General features: G+C 43.9%; 1 protein-coding gene across 1 annotated transcript in view; it reads left to right on the forward strand.

Moving 5' to 3' along the window:
• Positions 1 to 23,669, forward strand: part of Arid1b (AT-rich interaction domain 1B) — a 354,347-nt gene that overhangs the window by 91,616 nt on the left and 239,062 nt on the right. Inside the window, 1 exon segment of the mRNA XM_027401057.2 lies at positions 14,428 to 14,577. Coding sequence (XP_027256858.1) covers positions 14,428 to 14,577 — 150 coding nt within the window.

A 23,669-nucleotide genomic window follows, 5' to 3' on the forward strand; every position in this document is an offset into this window, starting at 1 on the left:
TGTAGATTGCTGCTAGGAGAAGCTTAGATTGGTCCTCTGAATCCAGGCTAGACTCTAGAATATGATCTTTGAAAACTTCAATATCACAGATTTCAAATTCTAGCAGATTACTTTGGAAGAAATATTATTTTTGTTAAGATTTTCAGAGTTTGGGACAAATAGGCTGTGTGCTTATATCTCCCTCTACTCATACACATATGTGCACACTGCATTGTGTCCAGGTTCTGTCTCTTCATGGGTGCACTGCACTTGTCTTCATTATTTGCCATCACATTTTAGGAACATTTTAGGAAAAAGACATGGCCTCCTATGCCTCAACACTTGACTTCTAGCAACATCCACTATTGGAATTTTAGTTCAAGCCTACACATTGGGCATGTCCAGGGTTTGTGCATGCTGTTGTTGAATGGGGGGTGGTGGGTTATTTCAAGAAACACAAATGCAGACATTCCTTTAGAAATGCAGCACTTTACTTTGGGGAGTAACTTTCCCTGGGTTGAGTTCCTGTGACAGACAGAGCTGTGTCTTTGCTAACAGTGGGAGGAGCACCCTGTGGGTGATGACTTTCTGAGGGACATAAGTATCCACACAGGGTTTTTTGTTTTTGTTTTTGTTTTTTTTTTTAGAATTAACTACAACTTACCTACTTGGGTAGTACCTCATGTGTTTCTGTTTTAGAATAAATTGGGCTCAGTTATAAAGCCAGCCATTCACACAGCCAGTGCCTCCTGTGAGCATCCAACATGTGTACAGCCCAGCCAGCATAAACCAGCGTCCGTAGGCATTGCCTCATCTTGGCTGCAATTGGTCCTTGTTTTGCTTATGTGTCTCATTCTTGTCACCTGTTGCTGTTACTCAAATTATTCGTTTTCTCTCTTTTATTTATGTGTTTGCCGGTATTTAGTGAGTGTGTGTTCATTGTGTGTGTGTGTGTGTGTGTGTGTGTGTGTGTGTGTGTATGTGTTCAGTGTGTGTTCAGTGTGTGTTCAGTGTGTGTTTGTGTTCATTGTGTTCATTGTGTGTGTTCAGTGTGTGTGTGTGTTCATAGTGTTCATTGTGTGTGTTGCGTGTTCATTGTGTGTTGTGGGGGGGCTGTATACTTGCCACTGCACTTGTGTGTAGGTCAGAGGACAGCTTGTGGGAGTTGGGGTTTTGCTTGTGTCACTCAGGTTCCAGGGATTGAGTTCAGGTTGTCAGGCCCTTGATACCAAGTGTCTTTACCTCTGAGCCATCTCACCAGGCTCCCACTTTGACTCTGCTGTTGGCGGAAGGTCTAGGCTGTCCAGTTTCTCTCTAGTCTCTCCAGTCTCCACTTTCTAGGCCTGGCTTAGCTCTGGTCAGAACAGTTTCCCCGTGTTCTTGGACTCCTTTCTCCAAACCCTGAGCCTATGAGTCCCTTCTGTGCTGTGGGCCTGTGTTGTCGCTCACAGGGTCCTCTGTCCTCTGTCCCCCAGCAAGTGTTGTTGTTCTCCTGTGCTTACAGACTGCCGGTGTGCTAGGGTTTTCCTACCCACATGTGCAGGGCCTGGATGATTCTGTTGTGACTTCAGTTTGTGCAAGGTACTCCTGATGGATTCTGTGTAATGAGTAGATGCTTGATACCACCCTGAGATAGCAAAGCATAGATACAAGCTTCAGTTCTGAGGGCCCTTTTCTTTCAGCACTGGGGTCAGTTTTACCAGAATCTGGTGTGGTCAATTGGCTGCACTCCAAAGTTGTGGTGATTGTCTCTGTGGATAGACACTGAGTCTGCCTGTTATATCATTGGATTGTTTCAGGGTTTGGTGAAGACCACCTGTGTGCAGGACTGCTGTGGTCCTGGGTGCTAGTTGTCAGTGTAGGAAGCTGACATCAATGGAAAAACGAAATAATTCTGTTCGTTGGGTAGTTAGAACTGCCATAGATGGTTCTGGAAAAAGAGTCGGTTGGAGCCAATGAGTTTTATACTGTTTTATGGTTCAGGGTCTTTTTTTGCTGAGAGGGTAGAATACAAAGTAAGGTTTCAATAATATGTTAGCACCGGATCCCCAGGGACAGAAAATGCACTGGTGAGATTCCTGCCTTTTGTCAGGCTGACCCTGGCAGGCTCTGTCTTTTGTAGGCAGCTGCTCTGGTCAGGGCCTGTGCATGTGGCTGTTGGACCCCCAGGTTTATGGACATGTGTTCAGTAGCTCCTTCACACCTAGTCCTTCCTGAGTTGTTACTGTTAGCTTCTGTTTTTCTTAGAAGCACGGTCATGAACTCTGGGTAGCAGTTGTAGCTCTTTCTCTAATTCTGGATGTCAGACCTGGCAAAAGTCAAATCACCTCGAGCCTTGGCATTCCTACAGCAGCTGAGTCTTGCTCTCCAGGCAGATGATGGTCAGGTCCTTCGATACTTTACTCTCAGGGATCCATCTGGAAAACCCAAACAAGCCACAGTCCTTCCTTCTACTCATCTAACTCACCACACCACACACCCCTCCCCTCTGGGTCTATGACCTTGAACCATGGAATCCTCCTGCCTCAGCATCCTGCGTACTAGGATTACAGGTTCTAGTGTGTATAGCCACCTCAGCTAGATTTTTCTTTTTAATTAAAAAATTTACTTCCTGTGGTTGGAAAGATCTCTGAATAGTTAAGTGTTGTCTAAGCATGAAGACTCAATTTCAGGTCATCTTTACATACATACAAAAAGCAAGAGATAACAGCTGGCCTGGATGTGGCCACACATACCTGTAATGCCAGCACAGACAAAAATGTACTTGTGGGCTGTGTAGAGTGCTTGTATAGCATGCATGCCTCCCAGTGTTGTATGAATCACTCATGGCCATGCAGGCTTGTCACCCCAGTACTTCTGGGACACAGAGGCAGCAAGATCAGAAGTTCAAGGTTATCCTTGGCTATGTCCTGAGTTTGAGGCCACTTTGAATACTTGAGGCATTGCCTCAGAAAGGTCAGGTGATTGCCCACCACCTTACTTTCAGCCGTGGAGCTTGTTGCTTTCCATGTCTTACCTCTGATCTCCCAGCACTACACTCTCATTCTCCCTGGTCTCAGCCCAGGACTGAGCTCCCTGCCCACCAGCTTTGACCTTAGGAACCTGTTCTCTGTCTACTCTGAGACTCGAGGAGCCAGCCAGGCTTGGGACCAGTCTGGTTCTTTTCATTATTATTGCCGTGTCTCTCTCCACTCCTCCGTTGTTCTCACCATATTTAACATTTCAGTTGAGTGCTATGTTTGTGAGTGCGCATCCCTTAGCCTGCGACATACTTAGATGGGGTACATTTCAAAGACCATATTTCAAACACTGTAGTGTTTGAATTTTTCAGTTTTGAGATGGTGTAGTTCTTTTTCTGCTGATTTTGTGCTTATTTATCTCTTTTTCAGGAGAGAATGGGTGGTTAAAAAGGATGTAGAAACTTCCCTGCTCCTTACCCTCAGAGTAAGCTGTAGGCTGTGGGTAGCAGTCATGGGGCCTGCCTTCAGATCTTCCTCAAAAGCAAAACAAAATGTGACATCAAATAGGACTCTATGTAATATTTCTGTGTCATTTAAAAATAGAAAACATGAAACAACCTCAAAGACTATATCTAAATACCACTCGCATTCACACATACAGGCATACATACCCACTTATGTAATGCATATACATACACACACATAGACACATACACACACATATACACACCCTTTGCCCCTGTAACCTACAATCCTGAAGATCTGCAGTGACTGTCTTTCTTCCTGCTCTCTCAGACTTCTCTTCTGCATAAGGTACCAGCTGCTGCTCTCGCTATTGACTCTTAAATCGGTGGTTTCTGTATCCCCAACTCAGCTCAGGAGTTATCTCAGAGAGAACGGCCTTTTAATTGAATATTCCTCGCACGTGATGCCGTCACGCAGCTACAAGGCTGACATTGCAGCCTCAGCAAAGGTTATCTCTTGAAAATTCCCAGAAATTCCCCTTTGGCTCATCCATGTTGGCAGCTGGGTTTAAGTAGGAAAGTGGAAAAGCTCTTGACTCTTCCTTCTATGCTGTATAAAAACAGAATCTCTGCCAGAAGGGTAGGCAGGCAAGCGACTCCTCTGTAGGCCCACAGGGTCACAGGCTTCCTGATTCTCTGTGTGGTGAATGGGGTCTTCCTGTGTGCTCGTGGAGCAAGTGGGTGGCTCTGAGAACAAGAGCTCACTGCAGCCTGGCTCTGATTTTAAAGTCTCGCTGGAATCCCTGCTGGGCTTAGGTGTGTGCACAGTGTTGTCACATTGCTTTGACTTTGACTTTGTGTTTTCTACGTGTGTGTGTGTGTGTGTGTGTGTGTGTGTGTGTGTGTGTGTGTGTGTGTGTGTGTGTGTGTGTTTGTTCCTCACTAAAAAAAAAATCCTGTTTTATAGATTCAGAAGTACCTGTTAGAGTTTTGGCAATAATACAATAAGAAAGCTCTCCAGTAAGATCCCTTCATTCTAAGAAAATGAGCTCATGTGTGTGTTTTCTTGAGCCAGAAACAGGCCTTTCTATTTTCTGGTCGCCTTTTCTGAGGAAGTGTCGCTTCTGTGTTTGTATAGATCATCTTTGGAGCACTTTCTCTTTCTGTCCACATGATGACCTCCATGGGAGTAGCACTTTGTGGGGCCATGTTCATGCACTGTTAAAATGACTGCACAAGGTTTGGGTGTAGGAGAGCACTTCTAGTGTTGTAAAGGGTTAGCCTTGTTGGCTGAAATGTCAGAGCTTGCCCTCAGAGCACGGCTCCTTTTACTGTTAACATTTTTACAGCTGCTGCTATACAAATAAGGCAGGCAGGCTCATCCGTGGATTGTGGCTCATGGGAGACGGTAGAATGCTGGATGCTGTCTTCAGTAGGCAGTGGGAATTGATAATCTTGCCCCCACTACCTTCCGCTTTTCTGCCTTACCAAATTACTTTTATGTGCATTGGTGTTTTGTCTGCATGTCTGTCTGTGTGAGGGTGTCAGATTTTGGAGTTACAGGCAGCTGTCATATGGGTGCTGGGAATTGAACCCAGGTCCTCTGGAAGAGCAGTCTTAACGACTGAGCTGTCTCTCCAGCTCTGAATGATCTAAAACTAAAAATTTCAGGGTAAAAATTGTCACCCCGTGATACACATACACTTCTAAAAATGAGTGTTTCTGCCCTTTTGTGCTCATGTTTTATCTGAAAATACTCTGTAGACTTCATAGACCTTGGTGTGGAATGTCCTTGATGGCTACGTGGGAAGGAAGTGTTAAAAGTACACACATGATTAGGGCACTTGAATGTAAAACTACAATTATATACTTGATGTTAATTTTGTACACAATAAGACTTGTTCAACCTGGGTTATAATGGAGAGAAAGCATTTCACTACCAGTGAGTGTCTGCACTTTATGAATATTTAAATAAAGCCAGTAATTGGTTCCTTGGACCGTAAGGTAGACCTTTGTATACTGAGGTGGGAGAGGAGAGACCAGGATGTGAGTGGAGGGCTCTTCCTAAAGATGAGGAGGAGGGCTGTCTCATTCTTCTGCACAGCCTGGAACAGGTCACCTTTGGAGTCCCTCATGCTGTTTTAGCTGCAGTCCAGAGACAGGGTTGCAGACAGCAGGGATCTGTGATCGGGTAAAGCAGAGGCATTGGACTTTCCTGGTTGGCCATACATTTATTAGTCTAAGTCTATGCATGAGTTAGGGCATGAAGGTTGACTGAGTTAATTTTATGAAAATTAGAAGATTTACCACTTTGTAAAATGGATAATAATGTTGGAGAATTGCTGTCCTAAAGAGGTGGTATGGGCTGGAAATATAAATGAATGTAAGAAGGATCTAAATAAATTCACAGATAATAGATTCATAATGGTTATCAAGAGTAAATAAAGGCTGTTCTGGACATATCCCTGACTCCTGGAAATTGAGGTTACAAGAGACACTATCATTTAGTTCCCCCAGCTGAAGAGCATATTCACTCTGAGTACGTTGGTCTGACCTCCTGCTCATTTGCACTGTGATTTGCTAAACAGGGAACAGTTGGACATAGAGTAAGCCATGAAATTTTGTAGGCAATGAGTAACTGTAAAGAAATCCAAGCAATATAACGATGGATAGTATTTTATATTGTTCATATCTGTAAAATCTTATATTGAGTGTACCTTGCTAAGAAAGTTCAATAACAAATTTGTCATAAAAAGGTTGTTGCTAGTAACAAATTCAAACTTTTCATTGTTTCACAAATCAAAATGCAAATCGATTGTATGGCTCGAAAAATTTAAATTTCTTGATGGGGGGGGGCAGGGGGATGGTTTGCCAGGTATGTTATCTCATTTTGAGTTGGATAAGCAGCTGTGTTTATGGTGTAGATGCAAGGTCTGGGAACAGACAGAAGTGGGGGGTGGGGCCCACAGCAGCCTGAGGTACCTGGAGTTCCTGTGCTCTGCCACCCACCACATCGTGGGTTTAAGAGTTTAAGTGTATAAGACAGAGCTTTGACCCAGGGTTGCTTCACCGACTCCTCCTTAGCCCCAGCTTAACTGTTATTTGTGTGTGTATGTCTCTCTGTCTGTCTGTCTGTCTGTCTGTCTGTCTGTCTGTCTGTCTGTCTCTCTCTCTCTCTGTGTGTGTGTGCATGTGTACGAGAGAGAGAGAGAGAGAGAGAGAGAGAGAGAGAGAGAGAGAGAGAGAGAGAAAGAGAGAGAGACAGACAGACAGACAGACAGAGACAGACAGAGAGAGAGACAGACAGAGAGAGACAGACAGAGAGACTGAGAGACTGAGAGACAGAGACAGAGAGAGAGAGAGCGCTGCTCTTGAGAAAAGCCGAACAGGACTGGAAAAAGCCTGGCCCACGTACACAGTGTGTATGATTAACAGCACATTTGCCGATGGGTTCACTTTTCAAGCATAAAGAACTGTTGGAGGAAGTTGTGGAGTAGCTTCTCCTTGGGGGGGGGGGGGTGGGGAGCCTTAGGACAGGGTCTGGTTTTCTTTTTAAAATAAAAACAGAGAGGGGGGAAAAGCACCTGAGTTGTTGATTAGTCTCAGTTGGGGACTTGGATTGAGCACCTGTGGAACGGACAGTTGTGAGGCTTGCCCTTGTAAACGCCATTGCCTGTCAGCACTCTTGTTTTGGGTGGGCATGTTGACAGCATAACACTCACTGTTGCAACTGGTTCACCTGAGCTTCATCTGAGGGTCTGAATTTCTGTTTTGTGGGACTTTTCATTTCTCTCATGCATGGAAAATATCTGGTATTTCTGTGAACTCGGAAGCCAGTAGAATTTGCCTCGCTTGAGTGGAGCTGTTAACTTAAGATTTTTTTTTTTTTCTGTTGTTTGCCTCCTGTTGTGTAGGTTTTAACTGGAAGGGCCTAAATCTATTAATGAAAAACAAATTGCAGAGATTTCTGCTTATTAAAGGTAAATTGCTACAGTGTGCCTTTTGTTGACTCTTAGTGGACAGCAGCAGTAAATAACCAGAAACAAATTGCATTTTGGTCTAGAATCATGAAAAAAGACATTAATCGGGTTAAGAATTTGATAACAATGCCCTATTCCGTAGATAATTAATTTTTATACACATGAACCCCCAGATTTTTATATTAAAGCAGCACTGTTTATTGCTTTGCAGCTTGTTACCCTTAAGTCCTGGCCCAGGGGCCCATGGGGCTCCTTATTACGTCTGTAGAGAGATCCAGTGTGTTCAATGGCGCTGTTGTACTTTGACTCCCTTTAATGCGTCTGCTGTTGATGGACATTTGGTTTTTAGGCTATTTCTACGTTTTCAGCAGGCAGAATTAAACTCCCAGCCACGCAAATGTTTGCTTACTTGCTTCATTTTTTTCCCCTTAAGATAAATACCTAGAGACAGAATTTAAGTAAAAAAGATGTTGCTTCTATACACTTTGTGTCCTAGCTTTAGGGACTTGCATTTTTATTTGAATAGAAGTCATAATTATTTGAATATGCCCAGTTGCTCTGTACTTTTTATTATGTGAAGTGAAAACCTGATAAATACCATTAAGCATCTATGGGCAATCTATTTAATAGTCAAATAGGGCATGCTACACAAGCAAGGCAGGAACAAGATGCTTGGATATGTTCAATATGTGTGTATTAAAATGTCTTACTGAACAGTAAACATGTGAGGTCAACAGTTTAGATACCTTTTCTCTATTAGATGTAGATGCATATTCTCACAATATTTTAGGATACGATTTACAGATACTACAATGCCCAGATTTTAAGTATATATACAGGATTTTGAAAAATGTCCAAGTGTCCATGAAACTGTCCACAAATTAAGAATATTTTTACCACTCCCAGAAAGCTCTTGGTGTCCCGTGAGCTGTTAGCATGGTTTCTGTGGTCTAAGTTTGAACCTCACACGGACACATGGGTGTATTGAGTGCATGCATTTAGGATTCTACTGTTTTTCTTTGCACATTGTTCTTAAAGTGCAAATGCCAAACTGTACTTCTCAGAGTCAAAGAGCAGAGCAAGAGCAGCAGGCACAGAGCTTTTCAAAGAATGAACTTGTCTATACCTTGTGTCTTACACCCTATTCAAAAACCAACTCTTAATGGATGACAGAGCTCTAGATGCAAGAGTCGAAAGAAGCTTTGGGCTAGGACACTTGAACACTGTAGAAGAAAACACAGGGGGACACTTTCTTTCATGGCAGTGGCTTCTTAGTTGTAACACCAGAAGCATAGGTTACAATGGCAACATTGAGAAACACGACTGTGGTGAAATGAAAACATACCGGGCATCGAAGAATGACACGGAGAAAGCATAAAGGCAAACTCATAGCAAGAGAAAGTATTTGCATGCCTCTGATGAAGTTTAATATCCATATGACAGAACCTCCCCTGCAACCCACAGATAACAAAACTACACATGAAAAGGGAACAAAGGGCTGCAGAGGTGCTCTCCAGCAGCTCAGCGGTTGATCACTAAGTAGTTGAAGTGACATGCCTAGCAGCTGGGTCATTAGGGACCTCACAATGACACGGCACACGTCAGAATGACACTTACTGGTGCATCCCACTTGCTGATGCACCTGAGGAAGTGGGAGCAGTGTCTGGATGGGTGCTTTTAAGGCCGTGCTCAGAACAGCACCACACACAAAACCCACTGACTGGGAACAACACAAATGTCTGTGGATAAGCAAAATCTATAAGATATACCTGAAATGGCCTTTAGAACCCTGAACAGAAACGAAGCAAGCCAGCGACGTATGCCTGTTAGATTGTGTTTGCAAGCCCACGAGGGAAGCAAGCATAACCAGGCTTGCAGATTTGCATGTAGAACAGTGCCAGCGAGAGGCTGAATGGGAAGAGCTGGAGTCACGGTTGAGTAGGGGCAGCTTCGGTTGTCGGTGATGAAGTCTGGAGATGGACAGCATGCTGGCTGTCTTTTTTCCTTAACTTGACACAGCTGGTGTCATCTGGGAAGAAGAGTGATTGATGTGGGAGATGGCCACCTGGGTGGTCCTAGGTTGTGTTTAAAAGCAAGTTGAGTGAGCTATGGGGAGTAAGCCAGTAAGCAGTGTTCATGGGTGATCTCTGCTTCAGTTCCTGCCTCCAGGTTCCTGCCCTGACTTCCTTCATGGTAGACTGCTGTGTGTAAGCCCTCTCCCCCCAATTGCTTTGGTTCTAGATGTTTATCATAGTACTATAAAGCAAGCGAGGGCAGACAGATCTGATGTTTGTGTAGCAGCTTGAATGTACTGAGTGTTAGTGCACTACATACTAGAAATCCATAAGATGGTACATTTTGTGCTTATCTTAGCATGATACAAGAGAGGAGTGGGTCTTTGGTGTGAAATGAAGAACAGAAAATTCACTCATCTTAGGTCACAAATCAGCGTGTCGAGGGTTTAGAAGCAGGGAATGTTTTGCAATTTGCATGTGTTGGTGATGCATGTGTGACAGTCTAAGTGTTTCCTGTTGGCAGGTTATGAACAGATGGGTGAGCAAAGTCACGTGTGCAAAGGCAAGGTGGCCTCACGGAAGCTGGGCAGGATCTCAGTGTTAGCCCATCAGAGCTCACCGAGTTTGGATGTCAGGTCTTTCAAGGGTTTCTCAAGCTGCTTTGGAGAAGCTTCCTCTCCTGTTTAGCTCACTGTGGGATCAGGACTGTGGTATCTAATGGGTGTTCTGGGAGGTACTTCACTTAGGTCCAGTAGTCCGCACATACTGAAGACTTCAGCCAGATAGGTCTGTGAACTTTGCATCTCTGGGCTGGGGGTGCTTAGGCCGTGCAATTCTGTGAGGTCCTTGATGAAGTGTGGATGGGTTCCTAGCTTTGCATGGATTTCTGGGTCTCCCAGTGGGCTCATGTTATGTGCTTTGTTTTTCCAGCCTATTTATTTTACAAACCTTGTTCACCGTAGAACTGATTTCCTGAGGTACCTTGAAGGATTAGTACCCCATGTAGTAGTCACAGGAAAATTCTGGGCTAAGTTTAGCAGCCCCTAGGACTCCAGTTAGTGGAGGAGGCCATAGAAGAGCCCTGGGCTGCCCCAGGTGAATCCCTTCAGGAGGGTTCTAGGACCCTCTGCGTCCTCAGCCTGTGTGCCGTCTCCACCATCCTTCCTTTTAGGTGTGGAAGGATACTAGTTGGAGGCAAGGTCTTCATTTTAAAATGTAAAATTAGAAATTTAAGCTCAAGAAAAAGTGCAGAAGCATATGGAAACAAATACTTGGTGTCACTACACTTGAGATTATAGATTTTCCCACATCTGTGTCCCTGTCTCTCTCCTGTCCTCCTCCCCTCCTCCATCTCTTCCCCTAACTTTCATTCTGCCCCCTTCAACCTCCATCCTGGCCCCTCTTTCTGTTCCGTCTCCATTGGGAACAGAACCCAGGGCCGTAAACACTACTGTGGTATAGTCTGCCTCTCTTTTAGAAAGAACGAAGTGCCCCCACCCCCTGCACAGAACAGGTTGGGTATTTCTTTTTTAATGGATGTTTTTGTACCTTTGCTGGATGTGAGTAATGTGTATTCACACCACTGTGAGTAGTGTGTGTGTTTATGTGAGTATACATACCACATGCAAATGGTGCAATAGCGCTAACCTTTTCATGAGATTTTGATGTGTGCATTTTGACATTGTTATGTATGCTTTAAGCCACCTTTCTCACTATAATATAAAACTCAATTGTGAGGCTATAACAGTTGGTTTTTTCCTGTTTACGCTTTATGCCAGTTAGCCTGCTTCTTGCTGATAATTGGGACAGGACCTGACAGTAGCTTCATAATGCAGCATAGTTGTTTGTATATAGAGGACTTTCTGGGTCATGAGGTCAGTGACAGAGAAGGAGAAGGAAAGTGATTCATTAAGTTGGAATATGAGCAGAAAGGCCAGGGCCTGGTGAAGTGAAATGCAGGCTTGGAGACATAGACTGGCTTGGAGACATAGACTGAGATGCGTCCTTATTGGGGCAGCTTCCTGGAGAGAACACTTGAGGCAGGTGTGTCACCTTCAGGTACACCTTCCCTCCCCCTGCAGTAGAACACTTGGAAACATTCAGCATTTTAGAGAAAAGTAGTTATTTTGTGTGTTTGTACATATTGTGTAAACGTTCTTTTTAAAAGTCATGAGAACCATTAGATCCCAGACATTTGCTAGAGATTGTCCATTAGCTTAGTTCCGTGATACTCTGTAGAAGTACCTGTGGACTGGAAGCCCAGGGCACTTGGTTGGTGGCACAGGTGCCTTCCATGGGGTAAGTTTAACTTTCACATGCTGTTGGCTGCCTCCTTAACCCACTGATAACTCATTCATCAGATAACTTTGCTGTGAGGTCTTATTCCAGGGGCACGGCTTTGGAGTGGGAGCAAATACACACAGAGTCTAAGGTTGACCCCGTAGCCTAAGCAGTCATTATCCTTAGTAAAATCAGTCAGTCAAGTCTGATGTGGACGATATGTTAATGTTGCCTGCTCTGGGCCAAGGTAACACCTGAGGCAGTAGTTCTATAGCCCCAGCTCCTAGCACTTGGCTCATGGTACTGTCCGACTCACTTGCATGTCACAGTCTGGTAATCTTAGTTGATCCCAAATACAGTTAGAACAAAAGAGAATCCCAAACTCCGAGGGGCCAACATGGACTATGCAGTGAGTTGGGGCCTTAGTCAGCACCACAGAAGCAATAATGAATTACACTGGAGCCAAGCAAGGCTGAGGTGGGGTGAGGAGTAGTACCAAGTACCTGATGGCCAAGAACTGAGGAGACAGTGGGCTCCTGGGCTTTTGGGTGGTCTGTTTTGTCACAGTGATATTTCACTTCAGAAATCTGAAAAGCATGTAGTACAGCTCCACTTTAAAACTGACCAAAGCAAAGCCAGTTAGCTCCAGCAGCAGATGATTTCTTACCATATTGAGAGGCTGGTTCTTAAAGCAGCACTTAGGAGGTAGCTGCTACTGTGCTGTGGCTTGTAGTTTGATAAGGAGCAGCAGCCTTGCTATGAACACCTACAGAGAGTCCAGATTTTGAAACTTCTGACTGCTCGCCGGTTTCAGTGTGATTCATGAAGTAGCCCTATTTTACAGCTCACATGTATGAAAGACAAAAGATGGCATGGCCCATACTTGCTGTCATGTAAGATAGGTTCCATATTGTGTGTGAGAGCTTCTGTAAGCCATGGAGTCCACATATTAGAGTGTAGTTCCTAGGGGAGTTTCTGGCTGTGTTGTGGAGGCTTACAGTCATCTTGACGCCGCCAGACATGTTATCCTCACTGCTTCAAATTGCACAAGGAAATTCTGCATTAGATACCAAATCAGACATGTGAGTGTTGAACAGGAGGGTTGCACACCATCCTGCTGTGGCGTATTCTAGAATGTGGCGCTTTCTCTGGCTTGACTTGATGCATTGTGAAATAGCAAACTAAAATAAATAAAGCAGAGATTTCTGCAGTGCTATTATTACTTTTGTTTAACTTGCCTGCTGTAACAGCCTAGCTTCTGTGCGTGAGAACCTTGTATACTGTTTTGACCATATTTTCTGTGGTCATTGCAGGAAGGTTTTGAAAAAGAATTGGCCTGGGTTGAAAGGAACAGGAGCATTAACTTTCTTTGCATTATTTTCCTTTGATTCCATTGTATGTGCTGTGAATTAGTGCCCTGTCTTGGAGGAAAACTTTTTAGTATTTAAAAAGTTGTCATTTCTTTTTCCTTATTAAGTAGTTTTGTAGATAACTTGGCTCTTAAGTGTGAATCTGGCCCGTTTCTGAAGTGTGTGGGCTCATGGGGCTGAAGTTCTTGGAGTTCTCTCATGGACCATATTGTGGCATTATTAGCAGGATGACGTCACCATCTGCAGCAGCCAAGTGGGCTTCACTGCCTGACTCTTGTTTTTCTTTTTCTTTTCTGCTCTCTGGGTTGGGTACACAAAAAAAATCTATCAAGTGAGGGGCAGAGATCACTTTGAGAGAAGCTGGAAAATGCTGTCCTTGCTGAATTTTTGCATGAGAAAGGCCTTTTCTCTGAGTAGTGAGGGACTGAGTGGTTTAGGCTCCAGTGTGTTAGAGACCTGGTCTAGCTCTGGTATTTGCAATGCAAGATTCTTAGTTTTTACCTGCTCTGTCAACTAAGAAAACTGCCCTCTGTTGGATGTCAATCTTGCCTTCAGGAATACACAGTGGGCAAGGTACTATTTGATGTAGTTAGTATCTTCTGTGTATGTATTAGCTTTCCATTACTCTGACAAAGTCTGAGAATAACCCTCTCAAACAGGAAAGCAGTTTCCCAGTTTTGAGGGCACAGAGCATGACTGGCTGGTCCTGTGGCTTGGGGCCCTTGATGGGTGGCACATCATGGTGGGAGCACATGATGGAGAAGAGCTCATTGCATGGGCAGCCAACAGAAATGCATGTGATGGGGGTTGGTGTCCCCCTGTTCCCTTGGAGAGAGTGTCCCACTGTCCTGCAGGCTTCACAGTAGGTCCAGCTTTCTACACTTGGGCCTCTGAGGCCCATTTAAGACCAAGGGGTTTTGTGTGATGGAAATGGAGTGCATGTCCCTTTCAGTGAATTGGTGCGTGGAAGTGCTGCTGTTGTTGCCCGCATCTGTTACGCATGTAGCTTGAGTGATCTGGCTTAGAAGCATGTTTGCCATACCCCGTATCCGATCACAGCCTTCCTACAGTGTGGGGATGACTTCATCCAGACCATGTGAACTTACACAGTTTGCCTGTTGCGTTTTTGAATGTCAATGTCAGAGAACCCCTACCCCTAGACGTTTATGGCTGTATCAAAACCTGATGAACTTCGAAGTATCTTTTGACTCCATCGATCATATGTGAATAGAAGCAGAAAGTCAGTTTATTGAATGAGGAGAGGTGAAAACACTGGGTTGAGTCGATCCCTCCCTCCACATGACGGAATCAAAGCTGTATTTGAGTTCGTTTACTTGCGTTTCTTCAGTTCTCATTTGCTCTGTTTGGCTTTCTTACAGATGCCACCGCAATATGGACAGCAAGGTGTGAGTGGTTACTGCCAGCAAGGCCAGCAGCCATATTACAACCAGCAGCCGCAGCCCCCGCACCTCCCGCCCCAGGCCCAGTACCTGCAGCCCCAGTCCCAGCAGAGGTACCAGCCACAGCAGGTGAGCATGGCTGCTGCCCCCAAGTCTCGTTTTCTCCTCCAGGTCTGTGTTCAGAGGCTGACTGCTCTGAAAATCCTTCTGCCCTTTAAGAGTTATTGGAGGGATGTGTGTTTTGTGTGTAAAGGGGGATCAGTTTCAAGACATGGTTTCTCTGTGTAGCCCTGGCTCTCCTGAACTCTCTCTGTAGACCAGGCTGGCCTTGGTCTGCCCACCTCTCTTCCTCCTTTGTGTGCTGGAATTAAAGGTATGCCACCACCTGGCAGGAAGTGTACTTTTGAGAAACTGCAAAAACTCTAACCCTTCCTCTCCCTCCCTCCTCCCTCTCTCCTCTCCCCATTCCATCTTACACCTAGACTGAGGACTGGGAAGAATGACTTTTAGTAATGGCTTGCATTATGGGCTTGTGGCAGCAGAAAGTGTCACTCACTCCATGTTCCTTTGTGTTCTAATCTTTCCACTTTGGTGAGGCCCTGTAGGGAGGGTTTATAGGTCACGTGACCATGCTAGTTGGCTTTTTATCTTGGCCTTTTTAGTTTGAATGTTAAGTGCTACAGCATGGAAACATGTTTGCCTTGAAGTGTTATTCTCCCGAAACTCAATTATAAACAGGAATTACTGCAATTATAGCACACTAAAATACAAACAGAATGGCCGCCGCCATGCTGTATTCAACAGCCTTCCGGTCTTCCTCTTCCTGCCCGGCTCTCTCCTCCTCTCTTGTTTTGAGGGGGGGGGGATCTCACTTTTGATCCTCCTGCTACTGCTCTCCTGAGTGCTGGGACTGTGTACTGCCACCATGCACATCTAGTTTCTGGTTGCAGTTAGACAAATTACATATTTGTGGAGGCAGGTAAGATGGCTGAGCAGGTAAAGCCGCCTGCCTGAACCTGATGAGCTGAGTCCACTCCACAGGACCCACATGATAGAAGGAGATCAGACTCCCACAGTTTGTCCTCTGACTGCCACCTGTGCACACACACAAATACATAAATGTAATAGAAATGAATAAGTATTTGTTATTGGGCCATATATTTGAGCTTACACAGTTGAGAAAAATAGTATAAAATATAAATGTATTTGGGTGAAACGATTCTGTTTCATGGTTGCTCTTGAATGGGTTGAGGTGTGAGGAGTTGAGAGCCTGCTCTGTGCCCAGATATGCCCAGTAGTGAGTGGTCCAGTCTCCTGCAAAGCAGTTTGTCCCTCTGTATGCTAACCTTTTCCTCCTCCGTCCTTTCTCTTGTGTGGGATAGGTGTGGTAAGGAGAAGATGAATATGTGTGACCCAGGCCTTGTCATCTTTAAGGGCTTCTTTATGGAGCGAATAGATTTCTGACCTTAAGTTAAATGTGTAAACATGTAGTGGTTAATTTAAAAACTGTATTGGTCTTAGTTATATATATGTGTGTGTCTGTGCAGGTTCATACACATGAGTGCAGGTGTCCTTGGGGGAGTCAGGTTATGCCTTGAGCTGGAGTTAGAGGTGGTTGGGAGCTGTCATATGTGGATCCTGGGGATCTAACGTGTGTCCTGAAAGAACAGCAAGTGCTCTTAACTGCTGCACCCCATGGAACTTACTTTTAATGGCGTGCGTTTTAAAACTGTATTTGGGGATTTGATGAAGTTCATTGCCACATGACTTGGGTTATAATGTTGTGAAGGGACTTTATGACTTTAAGCAAAGCCTATCAGAGCCACTGCAGAGAGTGGAGATGGTTTTTAGTCCTGCTTCCTGCACACGTATGTTTTACAAGCTTCCACAGCGAGTCCGGGTTTATGGGAGTGGCATGCACAGAACTGCAGTCACCTCGTCTGGCTCTTACTAGTATGTGAACGTTTCAAGCACTTCAGTATCAGCCCCTGTAAGTGGGAGAGACTGGCCTCTGGGTTGTAATAGATGAAGTTATAGGCTCTTGCGAGGGCTTTCATAGCCTTATTGAACTTATCTGTGGGCATGGGATGTTTTGTCACTTCACTGAAGCACTTGAGTAGAGATTGCATCACTCATTTTACTCTGGTGTGCCGAAATACGTCTCAATTGTAGAAGCAGTTTGCTAAGGACTCTGAGCACCTGTCACTTCCTCAGCACCAAGCTCCAAATTCATTTCCTTTACTGCTTCCAGAAGACAGCAATTAGTTACTTACTGTCCTTCATATGTAGATATTGACAGCTGTGCCACAGGTAGCTCCTGTTTTAATGAATACTATTTTATTGTACTTAGTTTAGAGTTTCCTTTGTTGTTGTTATATTACTGTTCTTTTATTGACTTGAATGCATTGAAGTATGTGATAAGAAATACTGTATCTTATCCCATGATGGCTTATTATGAAAATCATCACTGAAGGGGGAGGGACTGGGAGGAGAAGAAGGAGAGGAAATTTTGGCTGGGATGTAAAATAAATGATAGACAAAAACCCTAAATGAATATATTGTTATTTAAAAAAAAATAAAGGAAAATGGTCACTTAAAAAATGTATTCTGAGTAAAACCAAACATGTCCAGGAGTTTTCTCTTATGTTCTAAATCTTTTTGTTTGTTTGTTTTTTGTTTGTTTGTTTTTTTTTAAACAGAGTTTCTCTGTGTAGTCCTGCCTGTTCTGGAACTTGTTCTGTAGACCAGGCTGGCCTTGAACTCAGAGATCCACCTGCCTTTGCCTCCCAAGTTCTGGGATTAGACATGTGCTACCACCACCCTGTTATATCCTAACTTTTGATCTATAGAATATCTGAGTATTTTTAGGCTTAATTTAATATCTAATACAGAGACTATTATGTATTTTAAAAAAAGCTATAGAAAAAAGTTTCTTGCCATCTTAGTTACACTAGTCATAGCATCACCCATACCACCCTCCGCCAAATAATCACACTATTATAGATGCACATGTACAATCATTTATGTATGTATGTTATATATTTATATTTGAGATTGTATAGTATCATCTTGTAACTCCTGCTCTCCTTTGTACAATTGAAGGTGTACTGTAATACTGTGTTTATTATTTGTTACTCTTTTATCCACTCGAGTAAATATATTTTCTTCAGCTCTTTTCCTTTATAGCCTTATTGGGTTTTACAGACATATCATAATATATTTAGCCAGTTCTCTTTAATGACATTGAGGTCGTTTATAATTCAAACAGTATTGTCCTTATAACCTATGTCCACATTGTCTCTTAAGTAGACAGTTGTATCTGTATGGTAATTTGTACAGGCCACATTCGTTGTCAGAGGGTGAGCGTGTTTCCTCTTCCAGATGGCTCACTGTGGAGGCTGCCTCAGTTTGTATACTACATTCCATGGATACTTGCTATCTCATATTCCTTCTGGGAAGCCGTGCTGATTGTATTTGAAAACATTTCTGTTGCCTTTTTCCTGGGCTATAAATTCATGTCTTTTAATCTTGACTTCTTTCAGTTTGGTTTTGATTCATGAGAATTCTGTGCATTTTGTGGACTCCCCAGGACCCCCCTTCCAGTGTGTGTGTGTGTGTGTGTGTGTGTGTGTGTGTGTGTGTGTGTGTGTGTGTTGTTAAGGAACTGGTTTGTTTTTAGTGTGGGAATGGAGGGTGGTGGGACACATGAGATGGGTAAAGGTGCTTGCCACCATCCCTGATGAGATGTGCTCGGTCCCCCAGGACCCACATGGTAGAAGGAGAGAAGTTACTTCCACAAGGTTTCCTCTGACCTCTACAAGTGCCGTAGGATATGGAATGTATATGTGTGCACATGAACAAAATAAATGAGTGTTTAAAACACACAAACAAGACAAAATAGATGGAATGAGAAGTCTAAAATTTGTACTGTGGATTGGAGACCTTGTGCAGGTGTGGTCTGAATGGATCTGCTTTACCTGTGGCCTACTTGAATCTGGCCCCTCCTCAGGAATTGCATGATAGTGTGCGTGCCCATACCGTGGATAGCTATTTGCTTGATTCAAGTCACCACGTAAATGATTAATTTGATCCAGGAGTATATAAAATTAATTTCTGCAGCTGTCTTCCCTCTGTGGCCTGGAGATGTCTCTTCTGTGGTTTGCTGAGTCTCCTGCAATGTGGTGTTCGAGTTTCTTCTGGGTTCCTGTTCTTTTCCATTTGACTTTCTATACTTTTTTTTTTCTTCTTCTTCTTCTGGTTGGTATGTGCTAGTTGCATATCCTTAGTGTTCTCTTTTCAACGTTTTCTTGGCTACTTATGTTTTACTGTGTAACTCAGACTGGCCTGGAACTTCCTGTTCTCCTATTGTTAGACCCCCGAAAACTCAAGTATCCGGGGTCTCAGGCCAGGTTCGCGGTCACCCCAATCACCAGGCGGATTCGAGAGCTTGCTGCAAACTGCACGAGGCTTTATTGTAATTTAACGAACTAACCCCATGTTAGCTCGGGTCTTTCACCCACCCGCCATGGCTGACGGCTAGAAAAAGACGGCTCCTAAGGTCTCCCCAAAGATCTTATAGGGCAGCGTAAGGGGAGTGTCTAGGGGTACGCACAGGCTCATGATTGGTGTGCCTCCAGGCTTGGAGGGCTTGCCCTGTGTTGATTGGTCAACTGGTTGTTATGGCTCATAGGCCCTCCCAGGGTGGTTGCTATGCTCTCTACGTCATTGCTGTGCGCTTGTCCGTAAAGCACACCCAGGGTCGTAAAGCATAGCGCCACCAGCTAACTTCTGATTGGTTCCTTGTCACAAGACAGGCATCTGACCTCTAAGTGACCAAGGCAGGTTTATGGCAAGCACGTGTTCGGCTGTTATGGCTGCCAAAAGGGAAGCCGGTTCCTTCACTATCAGGCTAGGCATGTGCTACCATGCCTAGCCTGAACTTTCATTTCTTACTGTTTTAACCCCTAATGAATGTCTGTTTTGTTGTTATTGTGATTGTGTCTTTTCTTTCCTTATGTATTTTCTTTGGAATAGTTAATACTTAGGAAAATGGAAAAGCAGTCAGAACACGGTGTGCAGTTGAAGCCCATCCGCTGAAGGCCAAGGGCATGTGGTACTGAGTGTGGTCTATTCAGCTTCTTGGGCTTTGTTCGGGCCAGAGAGGAAGCTGGCCTAAGGAACTGGAGGAGCATCTTGGAAAGGAGGTGGCTAGTGGCACTGGGTGTGGTGCAGAAGAGGGGTTAGGGCATGAGAGTCAGCCCTCAGTCAGCTGCTCTCAAGACCCTGGGGAAAATGATGATTTGATATTTTCCTAACTGGCAGGAGGAGGAATAAAGTGGGGGAGAGCTGACACTTGTAGAGAAGGGGTTGTGAAGCCTCTACCTGCCCTTCTTCTCCTTTACACCTGACTGCTCCATCCACTGTAGCCCACCATTAGCCATTCTTTTAGGCAGACTTAAATTTCCTTTATATTCTTTAAGAGCACCCCCGCCCCCTCTTTTGGCTAGGGATAGCCCTGTGCTTTCCTCTTCTGTTGCTCTTGTCAGCTGTATTCTTTGAAGTGCTATCTCACCATTGCTGTGTGGCTGTGATGAACTCAGTGCCTTGGTTTTCCCCACATGGTTGCGGTAGGTTCTTGAGGTTTTTATGAGCTTTGCCCATGAAAATACTTAATTTTATAAAATATAAATTACCTTCCAACCCTTTTTGCCTTTCTGCACCCCAGCTTCCCCCACTGTATTGTCGGCGGAAACTGACAGGCCAGTCCTATTAGCCCTGATTAAATGAAAGCCTTTAGCCTTTCACTGTTAAGTGCAATCTTCACTGTGTTTTTCTTTCTTTTGGTAGCTGCCCACTGTTGGGCTAAGGAGGGTCCCTCTTTTCTAACTTGCTGAGGTATCTTATTCATGATGGAAATGCTATCTGTTGAGGTAAGCACTTCTTTTTCACATATAATTTGTTCCTGGTGTAAGAACCTCTCTTCTGGGTTATTGAACCAGACCTAGACTCCAGGATAAACAGCCTAAAGACACATTGTTTTGTTGTGCGCGCACAACACACACACACACACGCACGCACGCACGCACGCACGCACGCACGCACGCGCGCACAAACACTGGATTTGGTTTCCTGGTATCTGTCTGGGTTTTCTTATATAAGTATTTGTGAGTGTGATTGAGCTGTTAATTATCTTCAAGAAGATGTGGTGTCTGTGGAACTTTGTTTGTAGACTCACCCCTTTCCTAGTTCCCTGGAATGAATGGTCTATTCTTTGAATGTTTTGCAGAAATGTATGTAAAGCCTTACCAAATGATGTAGTTATTAATTTTTACCTTTATTTTACCCTTCAGTTTTTAACTTGTATTCCATTTTTGTGTGTGTGATTATAAGAGTCATAAACTTTCTCTAAAATCAGTTCATATGTAAATATTCTCATAGTTATGAATTAAGCTATTTCATTTATTTTATAACATTATTAATGTAAATTCATAGTCCTTATTAGCATAATCTTTGTAACACCCAGAGCTAAGGCATTTGGACTGGTATTTTTCTTTTACTCTTTTGTTAACATGAATGAATTTTCCATATTAATAGGCTTTGATGTTTCCATCATGCGTGTAAGTGCCATTGATCATGTCCCTTATCTCCCTCCTAACCTTGTCCCTTCCCAGTTCTTAAATCATTTATCTTCTACTCTCAGGTCATCTATTTTAAAACAACCATTTCTGGTAAAAGCTTTTACAGGCATTCCTTGGTCTTTGTCTTTTCCATTAGAGTGTGTGTGTGTGTGTGTGTATGCGTATATACATCCATACATACACAGACATATATTGTATTTTGCTCTCTACTTTTCCAATGTGTTTTTTTTTCTTCTTTTTTTTTTTTCAGGTGCACACTTACTGTATTTGAACCCTTTTATCGAAGACTAAAGTAGTTCTAAGCACTGTATTAGGTAGTTGCTCCAATTTTGATATGCATTGCCTTTGTCTTATTTGCCAAATTTGTCTAGGATTCCTTTTTTAAAAATAATTTATTTAACCATTATTTTATGTGCACTGGGGTGACAATATCTGACCCCCTGGAACTAGAGTTACAGGCAGTTAGGAGCTGCCACATGTGTGTTGGAAATTGAACCTGGGTCCTCTGGAAGAATAGTCAGTGCTCTTAACTGCTGAGCCACCTCACCAGCCCCTGTCGTGATTCCTTTAAGTCTTTGTTTGCTGAAAGAGATTTTTGGAGGTTGGTTGGGGTTCTGAGCCAGTTTCCTTAGAAGAATTGATTGGTCTTTGCTCGACCTGTCATTTCTAGTACTGATCCTCACTGGGTGCTCGCCACCTGGAGCCATGCTCACCTATATTTTGTAAAGTTTCTCTTTTACACATGTTCTAGGCATGCACATGGACAGAACTGTTGCACCTGCACAGATGGTGCCACCATGTCATGTCACTGAATGCTTGTGAGAGTTGGTTCAGTGCCCAGGGCTCTCCATCCTTGTCTCGTGCCTCTCTGAAAGTATTTCAAAGTGGGATCATGGACACCCATCACCTCCAGATAGTACCATCATCTCCAAGTACTAAATTCCTTGTCTTTCCATCCACTAACTAGCCCTGTCGGGTCATCAGCACTTGTCCTTAATGCACATGAAGCATATCTGTTTCAAACAGAGTTTAGATAAGGCTAGTCCACTGATTTAATTCTTAACCTTTTTTATTAGAGCATCTTTCTCCCTCTGCTGACTTTGAGCCTTGACATGTTAGAAAACTGGGCCATTGTCCCAGTGAGTGACTTTAGTTGTTGTTTTGTCTTGACGTGCTGAACATGTTCTTCTGTTTCCCGTGTTTTGTCAGCAAGGTGCACTGGCTTGAAGAGTAGCACATATTTGTGGTTGCTGTAAGTCATGGCACCACGAGTGCCTGTCCCATTCTCCTTCAGAGGATGTCCCCTGAAAGTCCCCTTGCATGACTACCTGCAGTAGTTTTTGTTCTCACCTCTGCAGTGACTACCAACCGAGTCCCGGTGCTCAGAGACACTGAGAGCTTCCTCCCATACTGCCTTCAGCTTTCCACCCACTACCTTGTGAAGGCTAGTTTGGGACCCATCATTACTGACCAATGGACTATACATCCTGTGAATTTATTACATCAGGTTGACATAATGCTTGATTGTCCCACAACAGGGAAGCTAAGATTGATTAGAGGGTTCATGTAGTATGGCCTCTGAGACCACTTTAAATAAAATTCTCCTCCTGCGGTTTTGCACACCACAGGGGCAAGTGTTAATTTTGACCAGACACCCTGGTAGTGGTCAGTCTGTGGTTGCTGAATCTCTGAGGAGCTGTGCCTTTTATTCCTCCTGCCTCTGCTCCAGACTCAGCTCTTCCTTCCCTTAGCCAAAGGTCCTTCTTGGTCTCCTACTTTGTTCTCCATATTGTACTCCTGTCGACAAGTTGACTTCTTTGCCTTCACCTCACCTCTGTCTTGCACAATAACCAGCCAGAAGCTGAACTCTGCAGCAGAAGGCAGCTTCTCCTACTAGGCTGGCTTCCTGTGCTCCAGAACCATTCACAGCCAGGTGAGCAGAGGGGTCTTGACAGTCAGTGTATCAAATCTCCCTAGTTGTTTGCTGTTACTTACATTATTTAAAACTATAAGAACACATAGTGCTGATATCAGGTATTACAGAAGGCACACACACACACACACACTTAAATAAAAAGTAGAATTTCTTTATTTAGTCCAGGCTGGCCTCAAACCCCGGATACTCCTGCCTCCACCTCCTGTGTGCTGGGGTAACGTATACATTCTACTATGCCTGGTTTAAGTTTCCCATTTTCTCATGAAACTTCTCTAATCCCTCTTTTTTTTCATTTTAAAGAAAGCTCATAGTTAAAAAAAGCTACTTTCAGAATTTCAAATAAGCCAGAACAATATGCCAGCTATACAGTAAAAATGAAAGAGAAGTTGTATTTAGTGTTACTGTGCATTAGGCGAATGCTCAGATGCAGCCATTAGAAGTCTGCCTCAGATGTTTGATGCTCGTGTGGGGTCTCTTTGGCCTTGATAGAACAAGGGAGAGCTGGTAGGAGCCTGTGTTAGCATGTCTTATATCTCCAGCAGGAGCATCATTGCACTATTCTCCGCTAAGATGATGAGATACTTCTGGTAAAGTCCTCAACAAAGCAGTACACAGTCTTAGTATGCCAGGTAGTCTCTTTCCTGGAA

This window comes from Cricetulus griseus, chromosome 2, assembly GCF_003668045.3.
Source record: "Cricetulus griseus strain 17A/GY chromosome 2, alternate assembly CriGri-PICRH-1.0, whole genome shotgun sequence".
NCBI classification, from domain to species: Eukaryota; Metazoa; Chordata; class Mammalia; order Rodentia; family Cricetidae; genus Cricetulus; species Cricetulus griseus.